The 23333-nt window shown below is 35.7% G+C and overlaps 1 protein-coding gene across 8 annotated transcripts in view; it reads right to left on the reverse strand.

Annotated features, from left to right (window-relative positions):
• Window positions 1-13345: 13345 nt before the first annotated feature.
• Window positions 13346-23333, reverse strand: part of STXBP5 (syntaxin binding protein 5) — a 163808-nt gene continuing 153820 nt past the window's right edge. For all 8 annotated transcript variants that reach the window (XM_053222128.1, XM_053222127.1, XM_053222125.1 and 5 more), the window contains 2 exons: window positions 17704-17924; window positions 13346-15939 (listed from right to left, as the gene is read on the reverse strand). In XM_053222128.1, coding sequence (XP_053078103.1) covers window positions 15898-15939; window positions 17704-17924 — 263 coding nt within the window. In that variant the 3' untranslated portion in view covers window positions 13346-15897. The remainder of the gene's footprint in view (window positions 15940-17703; window positions 17925-23333) is intronic.

Consider the following 23333-nt stretch of genomic DNA (forward strand, 5'->3'; position numbering starts at 1 on the left):
AACAGTTGCTTCCAAGTCTTCGTCAGGTGAGTGTTTCTCTCCATGTTCTTGCTTCTCTCCCAGTAGTGGACTGCTGTTAGTTTTTACTTGATGGTGGTGTTGCGGGAGTGGTTGTTATTCTCTCTTGTACTGGTTCAACCTCAGTATTTGGTAGGCTTTGTGTCTCTAAGTGTCTGGGGTAGAAATTTCCTAGTGACCCTGCTTCTCCTGCAGCTATAGAGAACACCAAATGGCCCAAAATGATTTCTTGCTTTTTCTGTTTCCTTCTCCCAGATGCAGTGGGTTTTCATCTATGCCCTGATCAGGATTTGGTGACCCTTCCACACTTCTTGCCCACATGCATGTCAGCCCTATCTTTCTTCCACATTCTGCCCCAGGGAAGTTGGGGTCTGACTCCTGTCTCTCCTTGAAAGTTACTGTGTTTACTCAGATTTCAGACTAGTTGGTTGCCCTATAACCTTAGCTTTGATGGGTTCAAGAAAAGTTACGGTTTTGTAGATTATGTGTCTTCTTTTATTATTAGGGTGGGACATACTCTTTCCAGTTTCCCACATTCTTAGTGAAATCCACATTTTACACACAGCCTATAAAATAGGCTAGAATTTCATACCGATGCCAGAGTAGCTTTTATTTTCTCCTATATTGAATTCACTGGGCAGCTGCAGTGGGCGAGTTCTGCCGGTAGGGGCGCCCCTGAACACCTGAACTCCTGAAACACAGGTGATTTGTGCAGCAGCAGGCAGATAGGCATGATCTTTGGACAAATAAGCAATTTTAGGAGACCCTTGGGTATATTTGGCAAGCTAAGCTCTAGAAAAGACTGAATTACTTATAATCAAGGCAAATGGAAAATTTAGGGTTACTATCATTTGAACATTGAAGAAAGTGTGGCTGTGAACCTTGGTGCCGCTGTTGGAGGTGTTTATGACTGGCTTCTGATCTGGATTGGGCTGGTGCCAGTCCCAACAGGATGATGACCTACCCTCCCAGTTGCACTTATTTTGAATATGGTTTAAGACACACTCACGTCTCTTCGCTACATATTGAATGCATTCTTACCTCTTTTGTGTCTGCATGCCTTCTGATTCAATGTAGGAGTTAAGCAGAGGTGCCAATTAGCTAAGAAAATAGGAAAAGGGAGACATCACTTTTTAACATGCTCTCAAAGTCATGGTTCCATTTAGGTGACACATAAAGTAAGGGGAGAGTTTTTCAGGATTTTTCCATAAATGAAACAAAAGTTTTATAACTAGAAGATCAATTAGAGCTCTATATGAATTCAAACCTTTAATTTTATAGATGGGGAAATTGAGACATAGAGACGAGTTTGCTCAGGGTCACTTATGGATATGTTCCTGTTTAAAGCAATTTTACACACATTATTTGCTTTTTTTTCCCCTCAGCAGCCCTGTAATAGGAGGCATTGTTGTCTCTGTTCCAAAAGTGAGAACAGCAACTCACCATTTGTGACTTGCTCAGAACACAAAGCTTTTTCTTCTAATTCTAAGCCCAACACTCCTTCCCTCTCCCAGTTAAACTGAATCAAAGAGATCTAAGTTCATCAGTGAGTAGGGCTGACTTGTGTACATGGCCGCATTCTGGGTTTAGGAATGAAGCAAGGAACAATATAGCCCAAACTCCCGCAGCCATGGGGCTTCTGTGCTGTTAGAAGAAATTGAATAGGTTCCCTCATAGAGGGTTGACTTGATAAGGTGAGGGAGGGCGGTGCATGGTGAGGTTATTTTAGAATCTCAAGTTCAGACACAATTCAAGAAAGAACCTGTTTGGGGAGGTGATATTTAAAAAAAAATTTTTTTTTTTCAACGTTTATTTATTTTTGGGACAGAGAGAGACAGAGCATGAACGGGGGAGGGGCAGGGGAGGTGATATTAAAAAAAAATTTTTTTTTCAACGTTTATTTATTTTTGGGACAGAGAGAGACAGAGCATGAACGGGGGAGGGGCAGAGAGAGAGGGAGACACAGAATCGGAAACAGGCTCGAGGCTCTGAGCCATCAGCCCAGAGCCCGACGCAAGGCTCGAACCCACGGACCGTGAGATCGTGACCTGGCTGAAGCCGGACACTTAACCGACTATGCCACCCAGGCGCCCCAAGGGGGAGGTAATATTTAAACCAAGACCTGAAAGATGAGAAAGGGCCAGCCCTGTGAAAAGAATGTTCTGGGTGAAGGAACAGCAGGTTCAGGAGCGCTGAAGTGGATTGAGTTTAGCGTGAAGAGCAAGGGGTATTGGAACCAGAAGAGGCTGGTCTCGAAAGCCTTGTCTGCTGCGGGGAGTTTGGGTCTGAGAAATCCTAATCTTAGCTCTGCCACCAACTAGCCCTGTGGCTCTGGGCATATTACTCAGAATTCTTTTGACATCAGATTTTTCCAAGTGTGAGGTTTGGAATCCTACGTTTACACAGCTGCAGAGTGATTTTCGTTCTCCTTGAATTAGTTGTAATGACATCTAAGTTATGGTTTAAAAAATTAGGTTAGTATTAATTATAATCATAATAACAAGTCAGTCTTAGGTATGGAGAGAAACCATCAAAGCATGAATTTCTTTTTTAAAAAAATTTTTTAATGTTTATTTTTTAGAGAGAGAAAGAGTGTGAATAGGAGAGGGGCAGAGAGAGGGAGACACAGAATCCGAAGCAGGCTCCAGGCTCTGAGCTGTCAGCACAGAGCCGGAAATGGGGCTTGAACGCCATGAACCATGAGATCGTGACCTGAGCTGAAGTGGGATGCTTAACTGACTGAGTCACCCAGGTAACCCCGCCCCCTTTAAAAATTTTTTTTTAATGTTTATTTTTTAGAGAGAGAAAGAAGAGCATGAGTGGGAGAGGGGCAGAGAGAAAGGGAGATGAATTTCTTTTTTTTTTTTAAGTTTGTTTGTTTGTTTATTTATTTATTTATTTATTTATTTATTTATTTTGTAATCCCTCCACCCAATGTGGGGCTCGAACTCACAACCCTGAGATCAAGAGTCATGTGCTCTTCTGGCTGAGTCAGCCACGTGCCCCAAAACATTAATTTCTTAAGGAACTGTGTTACTACTTAGATTTTCAGACACCTGGATTATGGAAAATTTTTCTAGTCTGCCAAAGTTACCTTATATTATGACCCCCTCCCCCCCCCCCCCAGTGCCAACCCAGCGAATAGAGCTGAATTTAGTCACTTGGGAAGTTGTGATTTGTTAAAAGGGAGGTATCTTTAACCTAGCACATGATACCCACTTTTTACTAGTTTATTACATTTCTCCCTTTCTTTAGACTGTAGTCTCAAATGAGATCTCGAGTGTTTCCACATGAAACTACTTCACAGATTAATGAAAAAAAAATACAATAAGACTAAAATGATTCTCCTGTGGATTATTATACTATTCTAATTTTTCATCTAAAAAGCTAAATTTAAATGTTCTTCTCTGAGAATTAGTGATCATGAAGCAAAATGAGTGTCTGATTGCTTACTTCAAATTGTCATATCACTTGACTAGACATCGTGTAGATTCCTGCCTCTGACTCACATATTTGACTTGTGTCTTATTAACCATGTAGGAAATCTTATTTAAGTTAAACAGAGTATTAAATATAGATACACAGTACAGAATATAAAGTATTATAGAATTAATAATAAGCTGTCAGAAACCAGTCAGGGTTTCAAAACTGTCAAAACTATAAAAGCCTTCAAATAGAATATTAGTGCATTTGAAATAAAGGCAATTTTATATTTACAGGGAAATTTCAAAAGAAAGAGCAGCGGCGATGAAACATTTGTGGCAGTACAGACATACTAAAACTTAGATAAGATAGGAGATATATAAAATATATGTGAATGTGGGGTTTATGTGAACGCTCATGCATATGTGTAAATATATGTATATAGGTATGCATAAGTGCTTGAGTTTTGTCCATTTAGTAACAGGTATTAATTAACATCTCCTACTTAACAGGTAGAATGCCAGATACCAGAGTTACAAAGATAGATAAGACAGTCTCTTTTCTCAAGGAGCTCCTAATCTAAAGAGGTAGATGCATGGACAAGTAACTGGACCCCGTTGTGATAAGGACCCAACCAGTGGTATGAGGAATGATTATTGTAGCAGAGAGAAGAGAGTAATCAATCATTCCTGGGGGCATGGAAGTCTTCCAAGAGAAAATGACATTGCAGCTTGGCCGTAAAGGATTAGTATGATTTTTCCAGGCTAAGAAAGAAAGGACGCATGAACAAGAGTACACAGAGGTGACAGCACGTGTTGTTAGGGCAGGAGGTAATTGCAGGAAATGGGTTTGGAATGGTAAATGGTACCAGAATTACGGCATATATTGGTTAGACTGGTAAGCAGCCATATTGCCATATTAAAACATTGCAATTCACGGTAGGTGGTTAGAGGAGCCTTTGAGAAGTTTCGCTTAATTTGAGCTGGGACATACTAGAGAGGGAGGAGCCTTCAAAGGGTGTGGAGTTAGGAGGATAATCAGCACCAGGAAGCTGAAGCAGAGGCTGCCCCTGAGGAGGGAGGAAAGAAAGAGGCCATGTTGGAGAATAATTTGTGAGGTAATAAGGACACATGGGTGACAGGTTAGATGTGGGTGTTGACGAAGGGAGAAGATTAGGTGCTTAATGAATATTTATGGTGGGAGAATGTTGCAATGTTTTAAATGATATATTTCCTCACCCCGCATATAAAATTCCTATTTTCACTTGCTCAGGTGGCAAAGGCCTTTCAACTTCCTTGTCCTCAAGTCAGGACCATTACTGAGGCAACAGACAGGAAAATGTCACTGTCACTGGATGTAAACTCCAGGGCAGCGTCTCAGTTTTGTTTGCTTTTCTATTTCCAATATTTGAAAACAGAATCTGACACGTCTTGGTGTCTAATTAATATCTGTTGAGGTTTTTTTTTTTAAGCCTGTATATGAATTTCAAAATGGAATTTTTGAGTTCATGGTACAGATAATAGCTTTGAAGCAAAAACAGAAATGAGGTTGTTTTGTTTTGTTTGTTTTGTTTGATTATTTTAGAGAGACAGAGAGAGCACGCTCATACCCACGGGAGGGACAGAGGGAGAGGGAAAGAGAGAGTGAGTACGAGCTAGGGAGAGGAGCAGAGGGAGGGAGAGGGAGAGAGAGAGAGAGAGAGGGAGAGAGAATCTTAAGGAGGCTCCACACTCAGTGCGGAGCCCAAAGTAGAGCTCAACCTCAGACCATGAGATCATGACCTAAGTGGGACACTTAACAAATGGACCCACCCAAGTACCCTAAAATGGAATTTTTGAGCTCATGGTATAGATACTAGCTTTGAGGCAAAACAAGAATAAAGATTTTGAGTAAATGACAGCTTGGGCATAAGAGCTGAGGACTGGTCCAAAGAAGAAGCATGCAGAATGACTTTCTCTTATCTGTCCAGGCAGGACAATAATCCTACAGGCTGGAGTGGAGGAAGACAACAGGACCCTGAGCCACACACCCATCAGGGATCAGCTCCGAGGAGGATAGAGGAGTAATGGAACTCCCTGAAAAGTTTGAGGGTCTAAGAGTCGGGAGGACGAAGGTTCCATTTCCCTGTGGAATTCAAAGAACTTGCCCCCTCACGACGGCATGATGGCAGAGATGCCCAGGTGGCATGGCTAGGCAGAGGGACTGAGAGAGCTCCCCAAGTGTCCATCAGCCCGGACTGACACAGGAGAGCATCTTACCTGAGACTCAGGATGGGGAGAGAGGACTTAGGTCATTCTTCGAGCTGAGTCTAAGGGAAGAGAGGGAGAGAGCATACTGAAGGTTTTGGCATCTGAAAGTCGCAGAGAATATGAGGCGATTAAAACTTCAAAAGATTGAATGGATATGAGTGTGTTTGGGGGCTACAAATTGAGTTCCTTTTAGCATCTTCTGAGAGAGTTGAATAAAGAATGAGATTCTTCTAAAATTAATTTTCATCTTGTTGTATTATATTGTATTGTATTGTGTTATGTTGTATTACGCTTCCCGAAACACCACCTTACCTATGATGGAGCCGTGTGAGTTCTAGCTTCAGTAGCTTCACATTGACAAGACCTGTGCCTGGGAAAATACTGAAGAGAAGGAGTTTTAGAAGTTCTGTCCTTCAAGGTCATTAATCTAGGATTACATGTGGTTGAAAGTAAGCAGAGGGGGTCTCATTTCCTAGTTTTCCTAAAAATGGTAAACATTTTGTGTGCTTACCACGACATTTCATCAATTCTTAGACCTATTTTCATGCAGTTTACATCTTGAAAATCAGGATGCGTTTTATAGTTCTCAGCATTTTTGTTAGTGACACCAATAATGGTATGTGTTACTATCGGTGACATCTTAGCTTAAGAAGTGCCATATGAATCAGATACTGTCTTGAGCATTTTAGATGTACTAACTTAATCACTACCATTTGGCAGACAAGGAAACTGAGGCACGGAGTGGTTAATCACCCGCTGAAGTTGAGTAACGTGAATATCATGGAGCAGGGATTTAAAGCAGTCTTCCCTCAGAGCTCCTGCTCTCTGGACGCCATGCTGTCGTTCAGGGTAGAGTGCAACGGGCACCCTTATAGCAGGGTCCCTCGGCTGAGTTTCATGGTATCCTTAAAACACTCATAAAATTGGTACTGCTCTTATTTCTGTTTAATATCTGAGGGAAGTGTTTAAAAAAGGTTAAGTAACTTAGGGTCATACTGGTGGTAATCAGCCAAGTAAAGGGCTTGGACCTTGGCCTGATCCAGTCTTTTCCTGGCTAACTAGAAACAGTCTTTTAAAGGTAATCTGCTCTGTAAAAGAACAGGAAAGCAACACGCTAAATTCAGACAACTTTTATGTTTATTTAGAGAGAGTCTATCACTGACCTTTGAAAAATGTCAACTATACTATGACTAAACACCAAAAAGTATTTACTTTCTATACCAGAGAGAAAAAATTAACATTTATAATTTTGCATGTATTTATTATCATTATTTTTTAAATTGCCAGGCACTGGGATTACGGTTGTTCTATTTTGAAAGACAACTGCATATTAATTTTAATAAGATCTTATATCTTGATGATTGTTGGCAATAAATCATCCTGAAATAATAGACCACAAAGATGAAATTCAGTTGAAACTACAGGTTATGGAATTCACATTTTAAATTCACTGATGTCCATTAATTACTTTATTAAAGACAATGTATCTGGGTTTTATCTTCATTCTAGCACTTTTAATACTCCCTGATTTGCTGATCCTGTACAGGATCTGTTACTTGTTTTTTCCTACTCAAATAGATTTCTGATTCACACAGCTTCCAAGGGACTGATATTCTTTAGATCATAAAGCCTTGTGTTTGTGGGCTAATTTGTCTTCTAACGAGTTTCAGAGGTTATATATTATTACATCTTACATTAGTAAGGTAAGGTTAAGTAATAGAATCTTATACATGGATTCACTATTTTATCAAGAGGAGTTTTTGTTAGGAGAACGACACCACACCAGCTATTAAGATTAGTGAGTTTCAGACACAAATGTACAAAGAAAAGTCCTGTTCTCTCATCCATTCTGACCCGTTCAAAAGCATGGGTTAAATGAAAGGGAACATGAATTTACTAGAGGACTTCAAGCAGATACATGAAAAATCCAAACTAGCATGTAAGTCTTCTTTCTAGACTTTCTTATAAACATTATGGCATAGCATTTATGAACATTTTCTCAACAGCCCCCCTGGATGTGAAGATATGAAAAAGGATGTGTCTTACTGCTGGTCTCATGCTCTGGGCCAACAGTTCACACGGTAAAGGGTGGGAGGAAGTACTAGGAGGGGAGGGAGGTCACTCCTACTGGGCGTATTTTGGAAATTTGGGAACTCTGTTGTTCTTCTAATGTGTAACCTTGGGATTTACATACTGAAATCCATTTTTAAAATTATTAACGACACTCATTTCATACTGGTGTATTAGGACATACCAATTAAAAAAAATTACAGGTATAGGCAAGTTATATTATTATCTAGGAGCTTCATTAGAGAATAGTAAAGGAAATATCCAAAATATCTGTGCTATGAAGGGAAAACTGGTTCTACAGAATTGCTCTAGATCAGGGTTTTCAAAGTGTGGTTTGTGGAACACCAGCACCAGTACCAGCTGGGAACTTGTTAAAAATACAGATTCTTGGGTCCTACTCCAGACTTACTAAGAAACTCTGGGGATGTGGCCCAGCAATCTGTGTTTTAACAGGGTTTCTGGGAGATTCTGATGCTCAGGTTTGAGAACCCCTGCTTAGATGAATGGTATCTGTGGTAACATTTTCTAAAATGTGGGCTTCTTCTATATCCATGCATATATATATATATATATATATATATATATACACACACACACACACATACATACACACACACACACACACACACACACACACACACACCCCCATTGAGTGCAGGTTACAGCAAGGAATAGAGATAGCGTTATTTTTTATAAAAATTCTTTACAAATCCACCCAGTATTTGGGGGGGGAACCCTCTGAAAACTGTAAAGAATTATAGTATTTCCCCCTAAATTGGCAAAAGTGCTTGGTTAAAAGAAACACCAGAGGAAAGGGATTTGGGGTGACAGGCACTGGGGTTAGGGACAGAACTGAACTGGAGGAGGTAGGGAGGGAGGGAGGAGGAGAGAAGATTCAAAGATAAACTCTGTCAGGGAGAGATGCACAAAACGGTCTTCTGTTTGGGAAGACACACACTCATTTTGAAATTTTAAAGATGTTGGTTAATTGTCCCTCAATATCTGTTAAGCAGAACTTTAGGTCTTCCATGGATGGCAGAAAATTGCAACAGACATGAAAATGAAGAACTTGAGATTTTTTTTAGTTTGCTAGTAACAACATATTCTGTATTACCTGCAACTTTGTTTTTATTAATGAAATGTGTATTATGTTGGCTTAAAAAACTGTTATGAAAGGCTATGGTGCTTTGCTTCTTAAAATAGTATAAAATTAGGTAATATGACTAAAACTAAGGGTTGGAATATTTATGTAAGTTTTGAGTCAATAGAATATAGAGTATTGATTTTAAACAGATAAAATTTGAAAAGTAAAATGACTTAGAGAGGTTTCTTAAGAAGAACTGACAAAAGTGTGATGATGTAGCAATCATATTAACTTTAAAGTGATGGAAAATAACCAGAATCTTCCTACAGATTCCTATGAAGAGTTACATTGACAAGTATCCTTCCATCTAAACAGTGGATGGCACTGTACCATTTACACAGGACACACCCTAATTGCGTTTCTTTAAAAAGACCATGAACAGAGATATGAAGACAATCTGTCTTTAGTTTCCAAAATTTTTATCACTTTATACCTAGATTTTCTGGAAAAACACTAAAAGTTTTGATAATAAACCAGATTGTTCTACCAAATGTTCTATATCACTTCATAACAGATAGGTTAGGAAGACATTTTGTCTGTCCCATATCCAAGACTTTAATAATTCTCCAGATAAAAATTAATTATAATGAAAATTAATCTTTGCAACATCTGTGGTTTTCCCTTGTTACATGCTACTAAGCTTTGGTTAAAGGCTCAGACAGTAAGGTGAGACACGACTGCCACCATGTGGACAGTATAATTAGATTGCAAAACTAAATAAACCTTTAACAAGAGAATTACTATATTCTTTACTTGGAAATACAATGGATATGATAAGGAAGTCCTGTTTGGTCTTGAGTTATATTATTCTAGATCCATTAATGTGATGTCCATTCTTGGTACAAGTCGTTGAACACTACTTAACAGAGTGCCAGTTATGGAAATTATCTACAGCCTTGTTGCTCCAACTATGTTCTGCAGACCAGCAGCATCTGTATTACCTGAGAGCTTGTCAGAGATGCAGTCGACCCCACCTCAGATGCCCTGAATCCAAAAATGTATTTTAACAAGATGCCCAGGGGATTCCATACACACTACAGGCCAAGCAGTGTTCATGTACAGCTAAGTACCTACCTCCTCCACTCTCACCCTCTACAAGCACCCTCACTCCATGAAGGGAAGGCGACTTTTACCAAAAAGCTCACTTAGTTAAGAAAAATACAGTTTGTCTTACTTGAAGTGCTTGATTAACTTTATCTTTGCAAATGTAGAAATCTATTTTATCTACCATTTGCTTAGGTTTAACAAATTGATTAATTCCACAATTCAGAGAAAAAATTAAAACAGATTTTCCAGAAAAAAGGGCTTGTTTAGTTTCAGGAGAGATTAGAGTATTTTATTTTGCCCAATCAGAGCCCTTCAGCATAAAGAGACATTCATATACATATATATGAACATTTTCCAGAAACATTATAATACATTTTTTTAAAATACCAGCTTATCGGTATTTACAAAAATATTTCATTACCTAATTTTAAACCTTTTGCTGTGATGACATTTTGTAAAGTACAGGAATGCAAAATAACTACAAAGTTTAACACATTTTTTAGTGTTTGCAATAGTGCTTTTTTGTTTTTGTTTAAAATGAAACAGTACACAGAGATTTTTTTTTTTTTTACCGTATTTAAAATTCATACTCCAGCAATTACCTTTGAGATAGTTACTGGACTGAGCAAAATTAAAAAAAATAAAATAAAAAGTGCAGCAAACTGAAAACTGCCTGCGGGCACGGTTTAAGGTATACACAAGCTAGAGCTCTATACCAAGCATGCTTGCCCCCGAAGTGGACAATGTTAGAAAAACTTATCCTTGCTCTTTTTAATATTGTTTTGGTGATGCATTTACAATGAACCAATAGTATACCTAGAAAGAAATGTTTTTCTGGTTCTAACTATCATGTTAAGCAGAGGTCACACCTAAAGTATCACAGTACCGTTTATTTACAAAAAAAAAAATAAAAAATTTAAAACATGATTTACCCTCTTTGCATTGCTTTCTACTGACATGTTGAGTCTATGTTTAACTCCTCACATTGTCTTCAGTTGAAGCAAAGTTCAAACAACATGAAATACTTAGCAAAAGTATATTTAAAAAAATGAAATTCCCGAACAAATTGGATTCCATTGCCATTAGCCTATGTCCATTTTAAATGCCTGAACCAAACAACCTTCAATAAATGAATACTGACTTATTTACATCTCATACACTATAAAAATGTTAATAACTATGATCCTCATTGCAAAATACTGGCAAAACTGACATTCATGATTTTTCTGATGTAAAGAGTGCAATAAAAAGAGCAAACACATGTAGTCCTGGACTGTACTCGATTTGTAAATGAATTGTGCCTAGTAGTTTAAGACTGTATTAGTAACTGAAGAAAGCCATGTGAAAATCCTGATAATTGGGAAGTTATTAAAACCATTTAATTCAGCTGAGAAAGGTAAACTAAAGTTTTCCCTTTAATTTTTGTTGTTGTTGTTACAACCATTTTCTGTCCACAGAACCTTTAAAACTCCTGTGGCAGTAAGATCACTAATATTCACAGGAAAAATAATCCCCATAGCACTTTACAAGAAATTGATCCGTGATGAAAAGTGTAATTAACAAAAGCTGTAAACAGTATCTTCACATTCATTTGCAAATGAAAAAAAAAATCACTTATGGGCATAAATTTCAATCCAAGAGAACAAACACTCTAAAAGGGAAAAGAAAAAAAGGAGGACACTTAAGATACAGAAGTGCTCTTTTTCAAAGTAAATACAGATTAAAAAGTCTAGGAATATTGATCAAGTATCAAACTGATAAGGAACAAATTCTATAAACTACAAAATAAAAACCTTCATTGACAAAAATACATAAACTCTGTTTTCATTTTTGGAAATTTATTTTTAAAAAAGGTAGAAGAAAATACCTGGAAAACTATTTTAAATATATATATATTTTAAAACAATAGTTAAGGTAGGCATCCAACAGCAAGCTGCAGCTAGTGAGAAAGATCTTGCAATTATTGTTGTGGGCATTTTCCCCAAAATAAAATTAATATTTGAAAATGCTCAATAGAGGGTTTTTTTTAAACCATAGTAATGATTTTCTTTCCTGTCAATGTGTGAAGACGTTTGAATAATGTATGATTCTTTAAAATTAATTGTATCTCGATATGAGATACCAATATTTCTTATTATAAGCGTAAAACATAACTTTTTGTATGGATAATATACATACTTTTTAAGTACTTCGACTTAAACTTAACAAGTTCACCATTTTTAAAATTAAAGAGTACATTTATAAAAATTTTATTTTAAAATTAAAAGTATATTCTCTAGCCATATGTATAAATATAACATGTTACTGTATGATCTTAAAACAAATCTGAAAGTGTTGCAATATTTAAGACCTAGAACACTGAAACGTACAGCAAATGATCTTACTATTTTTTTTATAATTGAAAACTATATAAAGCCCTATTAAAGGTTTTAAGACTATGATCAGTTTAATTATTTAAGGTGCAGCTAGCAGCATAGTCATGATTTTGGTATGTTTTATACATATGTATCACTTGATTTTAACTGAGAAATGTGGATTAACTGATAATAAAAAGTTTTCATTACCTAAAAAAGTGCAGAAAAAATTCAAGTTTAAAGTTCAGTGCTCTTTATTTTGCAAAAACAAATAAACGAAATCCCCAAAGTTAAAATGTAAAATAAATCTTTGCCACAAAAAATTTACCTTTGGATATAGCTTTTCTAATGTCATATGAGAAAATGCCTTAAGCAAAACATATATGGAATATGGAACTCAGGGTAAAACTTTGTACTCCGTGGGGTCTACCACGTGTTTTCCATTCCCTCAGCTGTCTCCCCACCACCCCCTGTAACCTAAAAATGTGTAACACTTTCAGACTTGTTTGAAACACTCACAAATCTACAGGAATAACTTCAGAGAAACCTACAATTAAGAAGTTCTAAGCAAAAGAAAAGCTTCTTTCTTTACTAGAAAGTACTGTATTTAAACTGGGATATACCACACATAACATAGACAGGTAGCAGCATTTTTTCACATCCATAAAAAAAATTGAATTAAGAAGTTAATAACAGCTCAGATCAATAACCATTTTTGGAAACGCTCCGTACAAATGAAATACAAACCCAGGGGATTAAGATGATGCAAAACTTCAAATGGATGTAATACACAGAATTTGTCAGAGTGTAAGATTTCAAATAACTTTTTAAGCAAATACATATGAATTTTAGCTTGAAGAGTGAACTGGATATATGGCACATATAGGCAAACAACTTCCTATTGACAAACTGCTAATCAATGAATACTTCAATGACTTTAGAGCCAAAGACACATGAAACAAAGAATAATGTCCTCAAATGAGGATATGGAGGTATGGAGGAAGCACACACACATCTTTCACTTTTCTAATATTTTTGACTTTTTTTTTTTTTTTTGGTTTATTTTCCTGAAATCCTGGCTTGCTGGTGACTGTTACTTTTTGCTCTTAAAAAGAAAAAAAATAGAGATGTTCTCTCTCAAATTACAATAAATTCCCTGGGTTAGTTATTACTGCAGACTGTCTCTTATCTACAGACTGAATCAAGTATAACTCAGAGAAGCTATTTCCTATTCTCAAAAATACTTCAAGCCTTCTAATCCTAAGTGAGTTTCTAGTTTGCTGTGCATAATCTGTAGATTTAAAAATGAAATAAAATAACTCAAAATATTGATTTAACATTTTCTTATAAAGTCCATCTCCGATAAATGTATCTACTTCTCTATTTGAAAATAATTACAGGATTAGCTCATTTTATATACAACAGGAAAAATGACAGTGAAAATAAAGTTGATGTACAATTAACACAAAATAACAGCAAATTAAACAGTTGGAGCTAATATGCCCTTCTACGAAATGGGGAATCGTCAGTTTATTACTTTACTTAACGCTTCTCAACTTCAAATCCTTTCACTGTTGATATAATTGAGGACACTCTTAAAACTGTACCTTTAAAAAGGGCCTAATACTTCCTGTGACAGATCATGGAACAAGGGGTTTCTAAGATAATACAGGATACAAATTAAGCCATCTGTAAACTCCTGAATGTTCATCATATTGCTGACATTAACTAAACAGAAATATGTTATCTGTAGGTATTTTCTACAAATTCAAAAACTTTTGAAAATGACTTCTGAAATGTTTTGGCTTGATCAATTATCTCTATCACATATATTTAGTCCCTCCATAATGATATTTAAAGTAAATTTTAATGTAAACTTTTGTATCCCATAGTGCACATTATAAAAATGTAAACATAAAAGCTTTATTAATGAAAATAACCAAGAGGAAAAAACGCCTAACAGACTGTGCGAAATTAAGGTGTTCTACATATACCTTTAATGATCCTATGGGATAGCAAAACAACCATCAAGTTTGCTATCAATTTGTGCTCTGATTCTCTCTTACAGAAAAAAGGAAAACTGTTTTAAGCAATTTTTTATAGAAGAAAATATTTAAATTTCATTAACAGTAAGTGTAATGCTTCTATTTTGCTCCTCCTTTGTTGCCTTAAGAACAATCGGTAATAATCTCAGATGAGCCTGCATTATGAGATTACTTCCTTCCAAGCCATCTCGTTCCTGTCTGTAATGCTCTTCTAGGAACCAATCATTTATTGTCCACTGATGGTCTCATTTGTATTATACTCCAATACAGAAATAATTTAGTTACCAAAATGCACATATTTCCCTTTCCTTTTGGCTTTTTAAAACCTTGAAAGGACATGTACAGATTTATAGTATATTTCTACAGAAAATATTTTGTAGGTCATCAGACTAGACTCTTATATAGATAATTATTGACAAGAGATGCTTGTAATTTTCCATGCGACAGCATGTGCACTAAGATTTAATTGGCTCATCACCTGAGTGTACTGGAACTGTTAGCAAATAAAGGGCATTTTAAAAAGGGAGCTGAGCATTTTAGTGAAATAAAGAAACTTTTTTTTAAGCAATTTTAATTAAATAATGCAAAGGTACATTTGGTTAAACATTTTATAAAAATTCAAGCAAAATTAAAAATTTAGCCAATTTCAACATTTCTACAAAGGTAACCAGTAACTATTTTGGTCAAATCCACCTTTAGCTGAATTAATGAGAACAAGGACAAGGGACATTGAAGTATTCTCCTCACCACAATGGAGGTTTTTCTCACTTTCCACACTGTATAGCCACTACATGGAAACTCCCAGAATGATGAGCAGTTCAGTCATGCTCTACACTTTTCTTTTCAATGAAAAGTGATGTATCACCTTGTTTTGCTTTTGACAAAATATGGACTAAACACAAATATACAATAACAAGAATCCAAGAGTAGCCCATACACAAGTCAACTATGTGTATGTTTTTATTATTTAAAGCCCACCATTCAGCTTATCTGTCTAAAGATATGGTAACAAACAGTTTGTTTCTTTTTCACTAATGATACTGATGACCAGTCTGTTTAAGGAAGGGAAAGTCCAAGACAGCTGTTCATAATTCAGTCAGTGACACAAACATAACTATTTCAGCTTCAGGACCTCAGACTTATTGCCTCTCCCTCAAAGAGGTCAAACACTGAAGGCAGATACGACAGCACAAACTCTTTTGGCATATGCAAGTTTAATACAGGAATGATCCAGGAATAGTCCCTGCCAGGTCTCCTCGACATCCCCCTTTGTTTCTTCGTCTGTAACACGTGACCTGCTTAGTTCCCAAACCGTCACCTCAGAGCTGGCACACACCATAGACTCCACTTTGAGTGTCTGTGGACACTCCTCCTCAGTTAAAGCCACATGACTGAGGGAAAACAGTGTGTGATTGTGCTAGGAAAGAGCAGTATCCAGTGACGAACATCCCTTTAATGTTAACTTTCCTAAAGTGAAATCGATAAAATAAAAAAGGAAAATTCTTTTTCCTTCTGGCTGACGTTGTACTTAGTTGGATTTCTAGCTGTCAGAACTGGTACCACTTCTTGTCTTTGTATTTCAACATCATCTAGAGGGGAGAAAACACGAAAAACATTTTTAAAAAATGCCAGAATGACAACATTTATGTTATAAATCATTGCTATGTTTTTCCAAAATATATCATTCGGAAGGATTCTACAGTGTTACTATGTTGCTTACTTCAAATAATTTTATATAGAAAGCAGTAAGAACTGTTCCATTTAGAGGAAAAAAAAAAAAAGACCGTAACCATTAAGAACTGTAGCCCAGAAGGTCCTCTTATTTCTTAGAGATGGGACATAATTCAACTTTGGCTCAGTAGATTCTTTGGTGACCTAAGGTAATACCTTACAAATAAGGTAATTTTCAGTTCTCTGGTTTGAATTCAAAATGAGGTTAAAGAACCTGGGGAATGAGAGGTTGGAAACACTACTCTTGCTCCCATCCGAAATTTCCTGAGCCCATAGTCTTGAGCTAGGCACTATACAGCAGTCTTTCCTGACACGACTTCATCTGGTTCTCACAACTTTATGGGTTAGAGATTATTATTTTCCTCATCTTATAAAGGAAGAAAATGAGGCTCATATGGGTTACCCAAGGTAACACAAAAGTGAAACTGGTATCTCAGCACACATAGTCTTATACAAGAACCCATGAGCTTAACCACCTCAATGTATTGTTTTCACAGACTCTTAAATACGGCTCACAAACAACATTTGGTACAAGGGAAAAGCTAACAGTTTGAGACAAAGCTCTTGGCTAAATATTTAGAGTGTGGATATTGTGAAATCAGCTCAAGTGTTATATGCATTAGAGATCGCAATCAGATGCAGGGTTATGCCAATAAAATTCTTGACCTAGATTGAAGGTCACGAGCCTGTATCTGAGGTGTGTGTCAGCACTGTGAAAGCATCTCCAAATCTCTTTGAAGCCCTGGACAAATCTCTCCCAGGTCAAGTTACCTCTTTCACGCATTCCAGATGTCAGCATTCTTGAGCAAGGAAAAGATGACTTTTGAATGAAAAATTTAAAGAGCTACTGCTGATAGATTGGTTATTCAAATATAAAAATAGTTTTAATAAGGTTTCTTCAGGTAACAAACTAAAAACGTCCTCAAGGGCTAGGCTAGGAACTCAATGTGTACAGCAGCCCAGTGGAAAGCATCAAGGACAGGCAGACTATGTGTCAAAATGAAGATGTAGAGTCTATCGAAGGGGCCTTTAAATCCAATTTTTTAAGTGTTCTTATGCTGGCCAATAAAGCATATTTGTAAGAAGGCCAGCTAGGGGTCCCTTCTTAAAGTATCTGTTTCTAAGATCCACCATGACTTCTGAATTCATCAAGATGAATTCATTGTAAAAATCCATCTCATTAGCCCTCTGGATGAATTGGTCTACAGACAGATTTAGTATTGTCTACTTGAATAAAAATGGTTGCCAATTTTAGTTATTTAGATCTAAAGAATCAAGAGAGGCAAATTATTTCCTTTTCTAGAAATTAGTAGTAACATCTGAGCCTTCTGCATTCTCTAAAAACAGTTGCAAAGCCATTGGTTTTATTTACAAAATTTACAAAAAGCCTGAAGGTGAGCAGGTTCCTTCAAAATTTATAAACTTCAGTAAGAGAACAAAGGCTACTGAGACATATCCTTGTCGTGGTTCCCTCTGGTGGCAAGAATCAGGAACTTGATTGTACAGAGAATAAATGAAAGTTCTCCTGTAGAAATATAATAGCTATTAAAAGAAAAAAAAAACAATTTTCATACTTGCTTCACCTAGATTATTTTGTTTAAATATTTGTCTGCTAGACATACCTCATGAGCATGTTTAGAAAACGAATCTGCACTAGACAACATAGCTGCGGTTCTTTCTTCCAGATCACCAAGCTTCTGCCCTCTTTCATCTAGGGCCAACCTGGCTCGTGCTAATTCACCGACGACTCCAGACGCGGCCCCTTTCACACCTTCGATGCCACCTGGGCCAGGGATATGCTGTGCAAGACTCCTTGAAGCCTTTCCTGAGGACGATTCTCCAACTGAATGATTTGATAAATGAAAGAGTAACTCAAGAAATGAAAATTTTATTAATATATATGATATTAGTATACATGATAACATTAAAACACAATTTTCAGGTTGACATTGACAATAAATTGAAATATGTATATATTCACTTTATGTTTTTCATTATAATGATTTTAATAATTTTTTAGTTTTTTAAACATGTAAAAACAGAATGTACATTAATAGTGTCCTCTATACTGGTTTATGTCACAAAACTTGTGTAAAAAGGTACTAATAATTCTTTCTTGCAATGAATAATAGGTATACTGATACTAGTTTACATAACAGTAAAAATTACTTAGGTGTGCAAAAAATTAAAGATAAATTAAACATACAGATTTGATTTAGTTTCTTCCATGCTTTCTCATCCTTTAAATACTGTGCTTAGGTTTAGAAGTAGAGGAAAATGCAGAATTCATTTATTATTCTACTTTAGTCTCCAAAAGTGTAGATACGCTGAATCTCTTTCTTTCTCTCCATTTATCTTGTCACTTGCAAACAGACCAATTTTTTTCCCTTCAAAAGATCTCAGGAATTCACTGCTTCCTTTCCCTCCATAATCCAGACCTTGATTCCCTAATATCTAGGTTACTGTAAAAGTCTTACATTATGTTAAAGACTGAGGTCAGATTTCCCCTCTTCCCTCAGCATACATTTCTTTTGCTGGAAATATAATTCACATACCATAAAATTTGCCCCTGAATAATTCAGCAACTTTTAGTTTATTTAGAAGGTTGTTTAACCACCATCACTATCTAATTCCTAACATTTTCATGACTTCAAAAAAATAAATAAAACAAAAAAACCAAAACCAAAAAACAACCCCATCCTTATTAGGAGTCACTTTCCATTCCTGCTTCTTCTCAGTCCTTGGCAATCAACAATCTACTCAGTCTTTATAAATTTTACTATTCTGAACATTCATATAAATGGATTCATACAATATGTGGTCTTTGTATCCAGCTTCTTTCACTTAAAATAATGTTGTTAAGGCCCAACATGTTGTAGCACACATTGGTACTTCATCCCTCCTAATGACTGAATAATATTCGATTGAATGGATATATGACATTTTAGCAGTTCATCAGTTGATGGACCTTTGAGTTGTTTCTACTTTTTGGCTATTATGAATAGCTGTTAATGAACATTTGTACAAGTTTTTGTGTGAACATATATTTTCAATTCTCTTGGGTGTACATCAAGGAGTGGAATTGTTGAGTCATGTTTTAACTTTCTGAGGGACTTTCAGCTCTCCAGAGAGATTACAGCATTTTTATATTTCTACCAGCAATGTAGGAGATTTTCAATTTCTCCACATTCTTGCAAACATTTATTTTAAATCTCTTAATGTTTTATTTATTTTTGAGAGAGAGAGAAAGCAGATACAAGCGGGGGAGGTGCAGAGAGAGAGGGAGACAGAATCGGAAGCAGGCTTCAGGCTCTGAGCTGTCATTGGAGAGCACGACGATGTCAGGCTGGAATTCGTGAACTGCGAGATCATGACCTGAGCCAAAGTCAGACAGCTAATGGACTGAGCCACCTAGCTGCCCACCCCCCTTGCAAACATTTATTATTGAACAGATTTTCAATGACAGCCATTCTAGTGTGAAGTGGCATTTATTTGATTTCCACTTCCCTAATGACAAGTGATGATGTATATCTTTTCATGTTTATTGGCCATTTGTATATTTTGTCTGGAGAAAAGTCTATTCAAACCCATTTAAAAACTGGGCTATTTTTCTTTTTACTGTTAAGTTGTTAGAATTCTTTATATATTTTAAATACTAGACTCTTACCAGATTCCAGATATGTCACATATAGGATTTGTAGTATTTTATTACTATCTGTGGGTTGTCTTTTCATTTTCTTGACAGCGTTCTTTGATTTTTAATTTTAATGAAATCCAATTTATTTTTTTCTTTGGTTCCTTGTGACTTAGATGTCACATCTAAGAAACTGCTGGCTAATCTAAGGTCACAGAGATTTATACTGATGCTTTTTTCTATCACTTTTACAGTTTTAGCTCATACATTAAGGTCACTGATCCATTTTGAGTTATGTATGGTATGAGGTGGGGAAACAACTTTATTCTTTTGCATGCGGATATCCAGTTGTCCCCACCATCTGTTGAACAGACCATTCTTTCACCTTTGGATTTTCTTGGCATTCTTGTAGAAAACCAATTAACCATACATGTATGGATTTATTTCTGGATTCTCAATTCTATTCCATTGATCTATATTACCTGTCCTTATGCCACTACTGCACTATCTTGATGATTATAGCTTTAGTAGTAAATTTACAAATTGAAACGTGTGAGTCCTCCATCTTTTTTCTTCTTTGAACAATTTTTGTGTATATGTGGCTGTTTTGGATCCTTTCCATTTCCATGTAAATGTTAGGAACAGTTTCTTTCTTTCTTCAAAAAAAATAGTTGCGATTTTGACAGGGATTGTGTTGAATGCACAGATCAACTTGAGGAGCATGGCCATCTTTCCAATATTAAATCTTCCAATCCATGAACATAGGATGTCAATCCACTTATCTATGATTTAATTTCTTTAAATGATGTTTTTAAGTTTTTAGTGCATTTTACACTTCTTTTGTTAAATCATTCCTAAGTACTTTATCTTTTTGATATTATCAGAAATGGAACTGTATTAAATTTTCAGTTTCTTCACTGCTAGTATATGAAGAAAAGCAATTGATTATTTACATTGATCTTGTACCTTGCAATCTTGCTGAACTTGTTTATAATTTATATATACATATATAACATATATATAAAAATATAAAACATACACATATAAAATATATATATAACATATACATAAACGCATATAACATATACAGATATATATGTATATATATTATTTGGGTCTTTAACTTCTTTCAACAAACTTCTATAATTTTCTACTTTCCCTATAGAGGTCCTAAACATCTTCTGTTAAGATGTATATCTAAGTATTTGACCTTTTTTTTTTTTTTAATATGATTGTGGTAGGTAGAATAATGTCCACCACTCCTCTCAAAGATGACCATAATCTAATTCCTGGAACCTGTGATTGTTACCTTACATAGGAAAAGGAAGTTTGTTGATATGATTAAGTTAAGGACCTAGAAATAGATTATCCAGGTAAACCCAATGTAATCACAAGCAAAGAGCTTTTCCTAGCTATGGGCAGAGAGAGAGATGTGGCTTCAGAAAAACAGATGCAACAAAGTTGCTATCTTTGATCCTTTAGGGCGATTACATCCTCTTATCCTTTGTTATCTTTTTTTTCTTTTTTTTTTATTTTTATTTCTGATAGTGTTTACTTGTGCCTTCCTTTTTTCTTGCTCAGTTTCACCAGAAATTTATCAATTTTATCAGATTTTTAAAGAATCAACTTTTGGTTTGGTTGATTTTTTTCCACTGTGTATTTATTTACTAAGTCATTACTGTCTTATTATCCTCTATTTTCTTTGGTTTATTAAATGCTGTGTTTTCTATCTTTTTGAGACAGCTGTTCAGTTCACTCACTTTTATGTTTTCTTTTCCTAATAATATTGTATATATACTAATCAATATATACATTTTAAGTGTTTATTTATTTTTTGAAAGGGAGAGAATACAAGCAGGGGAGGGGCAGAGAGAGAAGGAGACACAGAATCTGAATCAGGCTCGAAGCTCTGAGCTATCAGCACAGAGCTTGACATGGGGCTTGAACTCATGAACTGCGAGATCATGACCTGAGCTGAAGTCGGACAATTAACTGACAGAGCCACCCAGGTGCCCCTATAAATATCAATATTGCTTTAGATGCTTACCAATGATTATGAATTGACACATGGGTTATTCAAAACTGTATTAATTTTCAAACATGGCATTTAAAATTAGCTTTGTTACTAATTACAAGCATAACTGCATTGTGATTAGATCACAAACAATTAACTTTAATCCTTTGAAATTTAATTTTTAAAAAACTGTCTAACACATGGTCAACTTAAAAAAAAAACAAGTTTTTAAAATGTAAGTTTCAAACATAAAGGAAAGTACAAGAACTGTATAAAAAACATCCATATACTCATTATCTAATTTTGGTAATAAGTAACATTTTTTGACATATGAGTGTCCATATGTAAAATTTTTGAATATTTAAAATTCATTATAGACATTATGACATTTTACTCAAAATAATTCAGCATACATCTGTAATTTCTCTACAAATACATTTTATGACCATTCTGTCTGTGCTTAAAAATAATGTATTCTGCAATGTTCTGTATCTCTTCATTAGTTTTAATTTCATTAATTGTTTTGTTCATGCCTTCTATATCCTTTACTAACTTTACTGCTGTCTGCTTTTGTATCTCAATCAATAGGCATATTAGCAGTTCCCACTATGATTGGGAAATGGTCTCTCTCTTCTAATAGTTATATGAATTTTTTTAAATATATTTTTTAGTGAAATTATAAGGTATGGGGCACCTGGGTGGCTCAGTCGGTTGAGCGTCCAACTTCGGCTTGGGTCATGATCTTGCTGTCCATGAGTTCAAACCCCGCGTCGGGCTCGGTGCTGACAGCTTGGAGCCTGGAGCCTGTTTCAGATTCTGTGTCTCCCTCTGTCTCTGCCCCTCCCCTACTCATGCTCTGTCTCTCAAAAATAAATAAACATTAAAAGAAATATATAAGGTGCACTCAATGAATGCACAAAACAGATGGGGTAAATAGAAAACACATAAAGGATGGCAGACTTAAATATGAATAACCATAGTAATTATGCCCTTAATTTAAAAAGCAAAGATTGGGGTGCCTGTGTGGCTCACTTGGTTGAGCATCTGACTCTTGACCTTGGCTCAAGTCATGACTTCACAGTTCATAAGATATGTCAGGCTCTTGCTGATGGCATGGAGCCTGCTTGGGATTCTTTCTCTCCCTCTATCTCTGTCTCTCCCCTGCTTGTACACACACATACTCTCTCTCTCTTTCAAAATAAATATTAAAAAAAGAAATTATAACATGCATCCTTAGCTTATTAAAAGCTGTTAGATACTCTTAAAAAATCTCTTTAAAAATGCGTCATCTCAGATCACCTTAAATTCAATTACTCTTTGTGACTCTCTTGATTTTATATGATTTTTTGTGTATTTATGTATTTTTTATGAGTGTACTATTTTTCTTTGTGTTTGTATATTGTATACACATACCATAAGACTTTGCTTTACAGTTGTAAAGATTATATTCATTATATTTATGCATGAACTTATTACTTTCTTTCCAAAACATTGTTTCCTGCATCTCTGACATTCCATGGAGGATTAGTACAGCCTTTAGAGTTTCCTTTAGTGTGGTGGCAAGTCTTATTCATTTATTCGCCTAAAAATGTCTCATTCCTGAA

This window comes from Acinonyx jubatus, chromosome B2, assembly GCF_027475565.1.
Source record: "Acinonyx jubatus isolate Ajub_Pintada_27869175 chromosome B2, VMU_Ajub_asm_v1.0, whole genome shotgun sequence".
Taxonomy (NCBI): Eukaryota; Metazoa; Chordata; class Mammalia; order Carnivora; family Felidae; genus Acinonyx; species Acinonyx jubatus.